The 13,446-nt window shown below is 45.9% G+C and overlaps 2 protein-coding genes across 2 annotated transcripts; one reads left to right on the top strand and one right to left on the bottom strand.

Annotated features, from left to right (window-relative positions):
• Positions 1–281: 281 nt before the first annotated feature.
• Positions 282–2,503, top strand: LOC311366583 (bone morphogenetic protein 2; the record flags this gene model as incomplete). The annotated part of the gene is made up of 5 exons (XM_084485363.1): positions 282–612; positions 906–1,042; positions 1,128–1,244; positions 1,693–1,873; positions 2,106–2,503. 5 exons carry the CDS (start codon positions 282–284, stop codon positions 2,501–2,503), a joined length of 1,164 nt encoding a protein of 387 aa, XP_084341489.1.
• Positions 2,504–2,857: 354 nt separating this feature from the next.
• LOC311367037 (uncharacterized protein) lies at positions 2,858–12,352 on the bottom strand. The gene is made up of 3 exons (XM_084485849.1): positions 12,247–12,352; positions 12,021–12,109; positions 2,858–10,387 (listed from the first exon to the last, which is right to left on the bottom strand). Exon 3 carries the CDS (start codon positions 10,223–10,225, stop codon positions 3,809–3,811), a length of 6,417 nt encoding a protein of 2,138 aa, XP_084341975.1. The 5' UTR covers positions 10,226–10,387; positions 12,021–12,109; positions 12,247–12,352; the 3' UTR covers positions 2,858–3,808.
• Between the last annotated feature and the right edge of the window lie 1,094 nt (positions 12,353–13,446).

Below are 13,446 nucleotides of genomic sequence, written 5' to 3'. Positions count from 1 at the left end.
GAAAAAACAATGTTTATTTAGTTTTTGAGTCGTTCCTGTGAGTTTTGGGTTATTAACACACCTTTGTCATGTAAACAAGCCTGCACGTTTGCAGCTCTTAACGCAGGCACTAATCCACCATCAATCACTGCCCAATCACCCTCATCCATTTGGTGTTAGCAGAATACAGGAACATCCTGTCGTCAAAGCGGGGCTGCGCCTCTATTATATCACCCACCACCTTCCCAGGTAGGGAGCTCAGTTCGACCGCTCAGCACACACCACACAACACAACACACAGCATGACAACACTAGGTGTGCGCGCCTGGGTGCTCGTGGCTCTCCATCTCCATCTCAGGTGCGCGGTGGACGCAATCGCCTTCCCGCACGAAGGCCTGCCGAGACACGCTAAAGAGGGGAAACCCACAACCACGACGACCATGTCCGCGCAGGAGAAATTTGACCGGATTTTCCACCTGAGGGATTCGCTTCAGAAGCCCCCCTCGCCGCCCCACAAGCAGGCGCCCCAGTTCATGGTGGATCTGTTCAACTCCGTGTCAAAGTCCGCGGGCACCCCGCTGTGCCAGAAGGATATCCTAAAGGGCAACATCGTGAGGAGCTTTGAGGATAAAGGTACGTTATGAACGGGTTAGGATCGTGCGTGTGTAGAATATTAGGGGCATTAGGCAGCTTTGTTATATGAATATGTTGAATTTGAAACTGTGTCGGGAATATTTGCAGCGCGCAAAGTGACCCAAAAATCAATCCCCTAACCCATTAAGAACTTTAGGAGAAAGCATTGAATTGAAGAAAAAAGAAAAGAAAAGAAACATATAGCCTACCCTACGCGTCGATTTCATTTTTGTGATGAAAACTAAATCCCAACCCCACCCTACCACACCCACCCCTCTTCCCCATGAATACAGGTCATACGGGAGAGAAGTTTCACTTCTTCAACCTCTCGTCGTTCAGCAGAGACGAGCAGATGATCAAAGCGGAATTCCGATGGTTCAGGCAGAAACAGAAGCATTACTTCAAGTCCTTGGGGCCGCACGTCTATAAGGTAAGGCTCGCACGACCCCTTCTGATATATTTGTCCGTTCAGGATGTTTGGAAAATAAATTAACAATCTACTGCTCCTGCTCCAGGTGGACGTGTACGAGGTTCTGGAGAGCCGGGTGAGGCCCTGGAGAGGGAACCTCATCACGACCCGGTTGGTGCCCCTCTACACCCAAGGGTGGGAGGTCTTCAACGTAACTCAAACGGTGAGTTTCAAGTTTTGGTGTCGGCTAAAACATGGAGCGTTTCTGTATGGGTGTGTCTGTGCGCGAGCCCGTATGTGTGTGTGTGTGTGTGTGTGTGTGTGTGTGTGTGTGTGTGTGTGTGTGTGTGTGTGTGTGTGCGCGCGCGCGCACGCGTGTACGTGCATGTCTGTGCGTGTTTTGTCAGTGCATGCGAGTGCGTGTGTGGGTGTATGTGTGCGCGCGCACACGTGTATGTCAGTGCATGCGCGTGTGTGCGTGCACGCGTGTGCTTTGTCAATGCGTGCACGTGCGTTTGAGTGTATGTGTACGCGCACACGCATTTACGTGCAAGTCTGCGCGTGTTTTGTCAGTGCATTCGCGCGCGCGCGCGTGTGTGTGTGTGTGTATGGGTGGCCAGTGAATCAGTTCAATTAACGTCAATGCGAGTGATGTTAATGTGTCCTCGCAGGTGTCCAAGTGGATCGGGGACCGACAGGAGAACAACGGTATCCTTGTGGTGACCACTCTCCCGTCGGGCGCCTGGCTGGAGGCCGCGGCCGAGCACCGACCCACCGACCGCAACGCCTACCTGGTGGTGTTCTCCGACGACGCGAGGACTGAGATCACCGGCAACACATCCATCCATCACGGTAGGGGACTACGACTTAGCCTACTAGAAAATATCTATGTGTAGCCCTCCTATTCTACTTTGCTCATGGATAGCTTTAAACAAAAGTCATTTGTGTAGCCTAGATAATGTAACATTTTATACCTACGACTTTACCCCAACATCAATAGTGTAGCCTAGATAATGTAACATTTTATATAATGACTTGTCTAACACGATATTAATAATTTTCATCAATAACTGTATATCGATAGGACATGGGAACGCCCGTCCGAGCAACGACCACCACGACAGGAAACGCAGAGCGATCCCCGCCTTCCTCCGCGGGCGCCCGCAGCCCTGCCAGTTGGTTCCCCTGTTCGTGGACTTCGAGGAAATTGGATGGGCGGGCTGGATCATATCGCCGAGGGGCTACAACGCCAACCACTGCAAGGGCTCCTGCCCCTTCCCGCTCGGGGAGAGCCTGCGCGCCACCAACCACGCCACCGTGCAGTCCATCATGCACGCACTCAAGCTGTCCGACGACGTGGGCTCCCCCTGCTGCGTGCCGGACAAACTGCAGTCCATCAGCCTGCTGTACTTCGACGACGAGGAGAACGTGGTTCTGAAGCAGTATGACGATATGGTGGCGGTGAGCTGCGGGTGTCACTGAAGCCCTGGCCCGCTGGGCTCTTTGTGGACTGTATGGCTGGTTGTTTGGAGGGTGGATTCATAACTTTAAGCTAAATTAATGTTGAAAAAAAAAAAAGAAAGCAATGTATTTTCGTGAAAACATGTCTAATATTGTCATATTGTATTATTTTTAGAAATAAAAGATAGAAAAACGCATTTTATTTTTTAGTGTGGGTGGCTAAGCGTCTTTATAGTGACTGACTAGTCTAACCTAAACACAAAAGGGTGAAGCTTTAAAGGTTAGCATTAAAGGCATATAAAGAATGACCTGCAAATCAAGCCAAATGATTGACACGTTAAATTTAACAAGACAGGATATTATTGATGTAAACAAATGGTTGGTATCAATATTGTCAATCATACAAATTGATAAAAGTTTGATACACAGTGTGTCACAAAATGTATGAAATACATTATTAAGCTTCACAGAATATTTGTGGAATATTGAAAATTACTACAAATGTATAAGTTAGGAAGAGTACTGTCAGTAATACCTGTTGTTTTTATTGGAATGGATCACATAAACAGTAGTCTATCAATGAAATTCAAAATGAAACACCAAGGCCAAACAAAGTATCCTTCAAAGTCCTCTGCATGTATGATTTTTGGCAAAAGGCAACGGTATTTTACAGTTTATTATATAAATGATTGCAAAATAACTTTTATTATTCCTTTAAAATAGTTTTTTAAACTTGTGCATGCATAAACAGCCCTTCTTGTGCAGTCATACACAGGATACAACCAGGATTAACTCAAAGAACGTATATTCAAGGGACTTTAATAGTGCTCTTTGTGACTGCAAACCTATGTGGAAAATATGAAATTGAGGACCACCATTTCAGTGCTTAAGCAGAAATACATCCAAAACTCTTAAATTGCAATTGACTCGTCAACATTATATTACATTTTCAAGATTTACATCCGTGCTTCATCTTTCTTATCACATACAAAGAACTATAAATATATATATATACATCAATTTAAAGCACTATAAAAAAAATATGAAATTGCACATTGTAACACACAAGAAGTTCCTAACAGTCACACACATACACACACAACAATCGCCATCTTCCCTGCATCATTTGAACAATATATTCACACTATTGACTTCATTCCTGTTCAAAAAGCCATCTCCTTACAACAATGAATGGTGGGGATTTTTAGAACAAATTTGTCATTTATCAAAGTGACCAATGTTTTTAAAGCATAAAAACAACACCAGATATCCAAACAAAATACAACCTGAAAGTTCCTCAGTCTATTTAAAAGCCCTTGCTCTATATCAGCTTGCACAGTCCAGCTCCTCTACACCCAGAAAATCTCCCAGCATGTGGTCGTGTTGACCATAAACTGGTTCTAAATAAGGACGTCCTTCGTTACTGTACACCTGTCTCGACCTCTCCTTCTGCCTCCGTTCAAACTCGTCCTGCTCCATTTGAGAGGCCTGCACGACAGATTTATGGGATATGGACGTCATGGGCACCGGGACAAATCCATGGTAGAGCACCATTGGGGTGTTTAACACCTCCACGGTGGACGCCTGCGGTATGGCGCCTTCTGGTGGCTGGACAGGCAACTGCAAATAGTTCCCTGTTTCTGGATCATAGAAGGTTTTGGTCTTCACCTGGATGGGCATGTCTACGAAAAAGTACTGCCCCGAGTCGGGGTCTTGGAGGAGTTTTCGCTGGGTCATGGGGATGGACTGAGTCACGATGGTGTGCTCCACGCTGGACTGACGCGACAGTTGTTGACCGCTGTAGCTGGACTGGCGGGAGAGGTTGGATGGGCGGGGCGCCTCGCTGGCATACGCGTCGATACTGTGACTTCTCTGCACCGCGACGTCTCCCCCTCTGCCGGCTCTATCCTTGGCGCGACCCCTCTGCTGCAGCTCCTCCATGATGGACTTCTCGATACGCTGGTTCCTCGATTCAGTCACTTCCGACATGTTGACCGACATATCCGCACTGGCCCGGCGCTCCGCGTGCTCCCTCACATGCCTGTCGACACTCTGGGATCGTTTGGACTGCCTGTCCACTGCTGGCCGACTCTCACTGACTTGGGCTTTGTATACGGGTACATTGCTGATCACCCTGTCACTGCTGTAGTTCCTGTGTTCGGGTTTGTCGCGAGGATGATGATGCCGGTCACTGCTGCGGCCTTCCCGTTCTGTTACAACAACGTCGGGTAGTCTTTCAACGCTGCGGCCACTGCTCTCCTTCCTGTCCTGCGTTCCTGCCTTGTAGCTGGATCGGATCACTTGGCTGTGATCCAGTCGATCCATGCTCTGGGCCCTCTGTGGATATTGTGCTTCCTCAGGCTTAGTCTTGGTGTGCCTGTGATGATGACTGCTCTCGTTGGGATGGAATCGTTCTTCATTCTTTTGCCCATGCTCCTTGTTGATGCTCTGGCTCCGCTTTTCAGAGTGTCTTCTGGAGGTGGTAGAGGGTTTGTCCTCGGTCTGTACGTTTTCCGGGTTATCAGCGCTGTGTTTTACCGCCCTGTGCTTTCTGCTGCTGCTGGACGACTTCTGAGATGTCTTTTTCTGGCCCTCTTCTTTCTTAATCCTTCTGGTGGTCAACTTCATGGCTTTCATGAGGGCCTTCTCCGATTTAGGTAAAACCGGGGGAGGTTTGGAAGGCCCTGTTTGGCTGCCGCTGGCACTGGACGGAGAGCCTGACCTCTCACTAGGAATCTTGGAGACTTTGTCCCCATCTTCCGTCTCGGCAGTGAGGTCGTCCCTGGTGTCTGCTGTGCTGGTGGCCCAGCTTTCGACCCCGTCGGACAACGGACTCACTCCAGAGTTTCTGTCCTCTTCTTGTGGAACCGTTAGAGTGGGGCCGAATTGGCTTCTCCTGAGATTGATATCGTTTGAAACACTTGAAGGAGACAAGCTATCAAGTGGAGAGTTTTGCGGTGAGACTTCGCCAGGGGCGAAGCTTGTAGTAGTATTTTGAGAACGGTTGCTACTGTTGATGGCAGTATCGCTACCCAGTGGGAGATTATTTTTTACGTGATTGATGGCCCCCAATTCCGAGCTGTTGAGATGTTCTTTCGGTAACCAGAGATGCACTGGCTTTACTGGTTTGTTAAAGAATGTGTTATCTTTGACGATGAATAAGGCAGGGATGTCCAAAGATGGCGAAGAGAGAGTGCTTGCAGGAGACATGGGGGTTGAATTGATTATCTTTTCCTTTGTTTGTTGGCTTATAATGTCTATTCCTCCATCTCCACCGCCCCCGGCTCTGTGCCTGCCAACCTGCCGGTCCGGTTCTTCATTCTCCGTACGAGGAGTTTTTAATAGCGGCTTCAAAACTTCTGTCTCCGGTTCCCATACAGAGACAAGCTCTGTTCCTGTCGATGCTGAATCTGAATTGAGGTTTCCCAAAACATTCATAGGCTCTCCATCATTTTCCTCCAACCCGACAGTCAAATTCTCCAAAGAGTGATAAACGTCATTGTTTCTGTGTCCGGCACTCTCCACAGAGAAATAAGACGACTTTGATGAAAGACTAGCTTGATCAGGGGGGCTTTGGTTTATATTATAGCCATTTACTATAGAGGATAGAGGAGACACAATGATTCTAGGTATGTCAATGGCAGCCTCCTGATCTAGTATCACTTCGGCTTTGGTTGTTTGGTCAGCCTCGGGTGCTATCAGATTTGTAGTTCCTGTGTTTTCTTTAAGGACAATACTTTCTTGGTTCAAGTGCTCTACTGGGTACACATCATCTGGCCTTAATGGGGCCTTGCGCTTAACCTTCCGCGGTGATCCAAGACTGCAAAGACTCTCTTGGCTGTAGGTTATTTCTTTTCTTCTTTGCTCCCTTGGTGAGCTACAGCCATTGTTGGTCTGCAGCTCAGAAGACATAACACATTCAGATAGGATTGGATCTCCTTCTATGGTTGAGTTGGTCTTCTCCTTATTTTTCCCCAGCTTATTAGTAAGGATATCTCTGTTTTGTTCTTCCCTTTCTGATTCTGTATTGACTTCAGTGACAGAGGGTCTTTTATCTTTAGGACTGTCTTTAATGGAGAAGTCATTCTCAGTTCCATCCATAGCACTTCCGGACTCTTCTATATTATCCTCCTCATCCTTTCTAGCAACTCCTTTTTTGCTCCTCGGTGGAACAGGTGGCACATCCTTCGTCTTCAGATTTTCTTTATTCTCTTTTAACAAATGTTTCCCGTTTTCCTCCGATATTTTGGGTCTTACTATATTGTTTTTCAGCTCTAAATCAGGGATATGCCTTGCATCGTTTAGTTCTATTCCATTATTTAAATTGTTAGAGTTGCTAGCTCGCCGTTTTTTCAAGTCACCAGTGACTGTATTTATACCTGGCAGAGGGGCCGTTCCGCCTAACTGATGACTTGCACCGGGCCTAGTTTCAGTCTGTGACAGAATATGTTTGATTTGATTATGATCCCTCAGATCGCCTAACCTCTCCTTTAGCTCCAGATCTCTCAGTGCAAGCATGCAGCCATTTTGATTTTCCTTTGTGTTCTCCATAGAATTTTGCAAAACCGTCTCATGTTGATCTTGACTCGTTGCATAATCATGTTCAGTTCCAGTGTTTAATAACAGGTCTGCGTCCCTTTCCTTTGACGATTTAGACTTTTGTCTTTCCGATATGACTTCCTCAAGTGCCATTTTTGCTCGGTCATAATTGTCATTTATAAGTGCTTTGTTGAGAACAACATGGTTATCTAGCTTTGGGAAACCCTCCTGCTTGTTCCGCTCTTGTTCTTTCTTTGTGAACATGTCCCTTTTGGCTTGGGTGTTACCCCTCATAGATAACATCCCCTTTTTGATATTTCTCAGCTCCCTGGAGATCAGGTCGTTCTTTGCCTTTGCCTCTTCATCTATGTTAATAGACCCTCGCCTTTCTCTTGCTTTATCGAGAACATCGCCTCGTCTTGCCCTTTCCAGCTCTTTTAAAGCATTCAGATCATTTATGATGTGCCCACTGTCTCTCATCATCTCTTCCTTCTTTCCCAAACCTATTCTCACTTTTGTTTTACCCTCATTATGAACTTCTTCCTGCTCTTCCTCCATCTCTGCGTGTCTTTGAGTTTTTATATAATTGTTCTGCCTCGCAGAAAATATATGTTTCATCCTGGCATCCTTCCTAACAGAATCACTTACATTTTTCGGTATATAATCATTTTTAGCTTTGCACGGATCTCTCTTGATCGGGTATTCCTCAGTTGGGTTTGGTAAATCTGATAGTTTCTCAAGAGTAGGTATAATATCAGATTTAGTGAAATTTCGCTTTGGAACTGGTGGGGGATTTCTTTTGACGATAGTATTTTCAGGCACAATGTCATCTGATCCATCAGTTTTATTTTGATGGGAGTGATGATCCATGACAGACAAATCTTCAATTATATATTCATTTGAATCCTCTGTGTTTTTCTTGCTCTGATTTCTTTTGGGCTCTGAAATAATGTTTTTGATGTGACTTGGGTGACTCGCCTTGATTTTTTCTGCATTGATTGCATCTCTGGCTGCTTTAATAACATCCATTGTACTTAGAGGATGGGAACTGGTATCTTTATCATTAACAGCTATGAACTCTGCAAAGTCTTTTGATTGTGTTTCCGACCTACTGGTGTTTTCTGGTAGGTTTGGATTATAAGCCGAGCCCTCTTTCTCCTGTTTATAGGGAGATCGTTCTTTAACAGCTGCTGCTATTTTGGGTGACAGTCTTTGAATAATATTTGGTGAAAGCGCCGCGTTGACAGCTTCCCCCTTTGGTGCATCTGGCAAAGCTTCCTTTGTTTGCTTTAAAAGATGGCCTCTGTTATCGGGAGAGACACTTAAGGCATTCTGTGGGGCTTGCGGCTGACCAGCCCCATTGTCAGCAGTGACGGCTTTCTTGTACAAATTCAGGGACGGATAGTGTTTCTTGATTACCATTGGGCTCCTGTGGTTTTTCATCTGCATTACAGGGGCGAGATAATTCTCTTCACCTAGACTTCTGCTTCCCGCGGCCTCTCTTTTTGTTTGCAATAAATTTGTTATTAAATAATCATCGGACAAGGGTGAACAGAAATCGTGTTTCCCAGGGTCATCACATGTGGTGTTGGCTTGTTTTGAAACTGGACTGCAAGAAACCCACCCTTCTTTAAAGATGGCCGGTGTGTTTAAGCCTGAAGCAAGTCCCTCAGATCCCGTGTTTGTATGGCCGCTGGCCACTCGAGGTGGCTGGGTGTCGCGATCAGGCACCTCAGATGATATGAATTTAGCTGGGCTGTAGCGACTCTTAACCCTTTTCCTGTTGTCTTTGAGGTTAAAGAGGATGCTCGAGGCTAGGGATTTGTAACCCTCTCGCCTGATGGGCATTTCAGAGGACAACCTGGCCTCCGATTCCGGTCTGAGGGGCAGGTCAAGGGCTAATTGGAGAATCTCTGATGTTTCCGTCGGCTGTCTTGATGGAATAAGAGGAGTCATCAGCTGACAGATGCTAAACGGAGTGGAGGCCGCAGAGCTGCACTCCTCGATAGCTTGGACTTTAACACGTTTAGCTTCCTGTTTCACCTGTACACTTCCTGTTTCCTGTTTCACCTGCACAACACTCTCAGCTCTCAAACCATCCACTATTGTTTTGGAGATGCGACCCTGAGGAGGGGGGATCACGTTAGGAGGATTAACAGGAAGAGCGTTTCTTGACCTTGATTTGTTTTGCCGCCAGGGGGCAGCATTTCCTTCGCTTGTGTTAGAGGAGCACCGCATTTCAGCCAAAATGACTTTTGGCTTTGGTGGGACCTTGGGTGGAGGAGGTGGGGGGTGAGGTTTTGAAGCGGGAGTTGGAGGGGGTTCAGCCCCAGCTCGCTGACATGGTTCCACCCCCTCTGCAGACAGAGAGGGTTCTTTGGCCAAGGCTTTCAGACATGGTTGGGAATCGTCTGCGTGGAAGATATCTATTCTATGGGCCTCGGCCAGCTCCCTGTAGAGTGGCGAATCATACCATTTGGGGATCTTTTCAGAGGGGATGGAAGTAACTATCTCCTCCCGTCCAAATGGGAACCGGTTGATGTCCCTCCACATCTGAAAAGGGCTAAATTCACTATGAAGGAAAAAGTTTTTAATATTCAGTTTTCTCAGTTTGATAGTGGACTTCCCATTCTTTACTTTTGAGGTGTCTTTTCCAGACTTCTTCAACAGGCCATCACCAGAGGGATGTCTGTGACGGTCGTTTTGCCCAAAATGTCCGTCCGCAAGCGTGTTGTGATAATCCGACGAAAACTCGGAGAGTTCCTTCCGGATGCTACGAAGAGCCGATTTATCCCACGATTCCTTCTCGTTGCCATTGTCCAATATTCCCTTGCAGCCTTTCTCCGTGGCGCTCAGTGCCTTCAGGAAAGACGACACCTCGGTCATACTCTGCTGATGCTGTTTCCCACCGTTGCTGCCGTGATGCTGCGACTGCCCTTGATTCTTTTTAGATTCCTTCTTCTTTGTTTTGCCGGGGGTCCCCACTAAAGGCTTGTGGCAGTTGAACGGTGAAAGTCCGTAGGAGAACTCGTCGTTGTAAACGGCGTCGTCCCCCACGCAGAGGCTCCGGAAGGCCCGGTCCGTCAGAGTGCTGACCTCTCGGTCGGCCTCGTCCATGAGCAGCTCGGTGAAGCCGTTGGGGAAGCGGTGGTGCAGCATGCTCCCCGCCCGCTGGCCCAGGTGACGCTTCTCCACGCAGGTCATGGTGAAGCTGGTTGTCTGACTGTCCCGACGACGGCCTTAACGAGTTTCCCGGGTGTGTATCCGTCACGTCTCCCCTTTGAGCAGACTGTGTGTAGTCCAACAAACCATCTGCTGACGGTCCATTCAGGTCCCCATGAGGAGTAGGTTGGGTATCACTGCTTCCTAAAAATAGAATTTGGTTTTAGACAAAGCATAGACGACTTATCTAGACACATATCGTTATAGCTGATAATTTATTGAGTGTGCGTGTGTGTGTCCAAGTTTCTGCATATGCTATAAATGGTTTGAACTTGTGAGGGGGTGCAGTTGACCTTTGTGCACAAAGCATATGCAGAAGTTGACTATGCGTCGCTATGTGCATGGTAGACAAACACTCCAAAGCGCCAGGGTTATTTTAAGCTGAACAAGGTGCTTAAAGCTAGGGTAGAGACTGGGGACTGGCATGATAAAGGGGCCATGAATCCATATTTGAAAGTTTTTCTTCCATTTCCATTGAACTAGGGTCACTATCCATGTCACAAACGTCAACGCACACTCCTTGTGCATATATGTGATTATGTTGGTCATTTAATTCTTTACAAGCAAATCGCAAAGCAAATTGTTGTGACAATCATTTGTGCTAGTTAGTGTCAAGCACAGAGCCCTGGAAATCAACGCATCACTTATAGTGTGCTTTAACAGCTGCTGCCCTAGCTTACTTTAGCTATCTGGCTGAGGGCCTGGAATAGCACATTAACCCATTTATATATCCTGACCGAGGATCCTACATTGACACTCAACTCTTTAAGCATTCCCACGCAAACAGTACACTCCAGGAAAGTAGATAGATAGGTAGAGAGCTAATTGGAACAAAGATTAACACAAACACACTGAAGTTGCCAACACTTGCAGTCATTATATGGCTTGGTTTAAAATAAAACTTAACTAGTGAACTGGTTGAACTGGTTCATATGTCAAAAAAAAACAAACGTTAGGATTCATCACACCCTGACTGCTTTATAACATTCTAATGACTTGGCCTTTTCAAATATAACCAGCTATATTTTGCACGCTATAATTGATACTCTTTTACACATTTTTACACATTTTTGTTCAACAAACATATTTCCTGTTGTTATCTAGAATTAATGTTAAACCTATTAGGACCCTTAACCATAACAAAGCTACTTGTTGCTAGTTACAATATATTTTCCACATATTAGGATGTTTTTACTGTAACCAGCCACCTGTTGCTAGCTCAATATCATGACATTACATTAGTGACATTACTGTATGCACCCAGAGGAATATCATGCTTTCCAGTATGACTTTGGCTGTATTTAGTTATTTTCCAGCGCTCAGAACCTGATACCAGTTCTGCACCAAGGTGCTTTCCCACCAGTCTCTGCTGGTGTATTTATACTCAGTGACCTGGATCTGCACCCTCCCGCTGGTAACATTACTGTATTATATGTAATTACTCACACGCAGATATATCTATTACTGTCTGATGCATAGCAATAATGAATTACTTCTGTAAAGTACCATCACTCCTTTTGGTAGTTGAAAGTGTGTCATTCATTGTTTGAGAAACTTTCTAAATGTATTGCTTGTTCATCTCAGAATAATAATAAAAAATAGAAGCAATGTAATAAATGAAATGTGTAAATAGCACACAATAAGCACACATGCTAATTCCATTCTACATGCCTCCTTGTTTTGGTTATGTCCATAGTAGGATAGCTATCCCATGGTAGCGCCAGTTAGCACGTACAGGCAATCTTCTAACTGCTCACCCGTTAAACGGATATCTCACCTTCCAATAGTGTCTTCCATGTAGAGGTCGAGAGAATCCAAAAGGTAAAAACCTGAAAGTCCTTAGTCTGTGATATCGATCCAAACAACCTGTTGAGGAAAAAAAGTAATGTTAATAATTCAGGCTTTGGGGTAAAAAAAAAAAAAAAAACCTGCACATTCACATTCATTTTCTTTGCTCTGAGGGTTCAAACAAAACAAACCAATCGACAAAGAACTTTACTCACTTAACTGACTGAAGCCCTCAGCTCCATGTTCAAAAGCACTGCAGGCAACCGTCTTGCTGTCCGATACGGAGATACTGAAATAGACACACCCGTTGGTGTGGCCTAACTTGAGTATAGGAACTCTGGAGCTAGCTAGCTTGCCCACATTGGAACCTCCGGGCGGGTGTCGAGTGGCAGTTGCAATGGGAGGCAGCGAACGGCCAGAAGTGAGGAGGATGAAATGGACACTGTCATTGGCTATTTTTGTGTCAGGGCTGTATTGGCTTAGGGAGTACCACATGGCACTGCTGTTGGATGGGTGGTCGCTAAGCACCTTTTTCCTTTTGAAAGATGACAAAGGTTGCTGGGTATGTGTTATTTGAGGTTTCTTGGAGAAGGAGTGGCAGAGGGTGGGCGGGGGGGGGGGGGGGGGGGGGGAGTTGTTGAATGGGATCGCAATCCTTCAGGATGAGCAACTAACGTATGCGTACTGTTTTACATTTGTTAAAAGAAAAAGTTAAACACCCCTCAAATGAACACAAAAATAACCAAACAAAGCCTGAACTACAACGTGCCCACAACTCATAGTGGAGAGAGATGGCCTGGGCTTGGAAAACAGCCACTTAAGACATGATGACTAATGTGTTGATGTGGAAGGGTCGATGTTGTCCATGTCGTTTCCCCAGTCACCAGTTCATGCTTTGTTTACATGACGGCCCTGTGCTCTCCAAAGCTTCCCGTGACCCAGACGGCTGGTTAAAGCACCAGCCCTCCGCAGTCCTCTATGCAGCTGTTGTTGATGTTGAATATGGAAAGGGCTATTTTGTTTTGCTTCTTTTCTTTTTTTACTGTTACTTTTTACTACTTTTGTACTGTTGTGAGTCAGAGGAAGAGAGAGGAGCTGAGGTCATGCTTAAAGGTGGACCCCTCGGTCATTAATAAACCGGTGAAAGAAGTTCTAGGTATCACAGAACGGAGCGCATTAAACGGGGTGTCTGCAGTTCTTAAGTTCGTTAAAAAAAATATGACCTTATTAATACCTATGTTGTGGACACAAAAATAGTCAACCATCTGTAAAGTTCCAACCATAGGTTCTGTTCCAACTGCCTATTTGTGACCCGGCGCCTTGGATTCTGGTGCCAGTGAAAGACGTTGCTCCCTGGAAGGCCACAACAACATACAAACTCCACAAAAACATGATGTAATTAAAGCTGCAAGCAG

This window comes from Micromesistius poutassou, assembly GCF_964030765.1.
Source record: "Micromesistius poutassou genome assembly, chromosome: 21".
NCBI classification, from domain to species: domain Eukaryota; kingdom Metazoa; phylum Chordata; class Actinopteri; order Gadiformes; family Gadidae; genus Micromesistius; species Micromesistius poutassou.
The sequence above is the reverse complement of the archived record's forward strand: the minus strand, read 5'-3'. Positions and strand labels throughout refer to the sequence as shown.

Coding starts and splice junctions, on each gene's coding strand:
- LOC311367037 (XM_084485849.1), bottom strand. CDS start 10,225: ATGACCTGCGTGGAGAAGCGTCACCTGGGCCAGCGGGCGGGGAGCATG.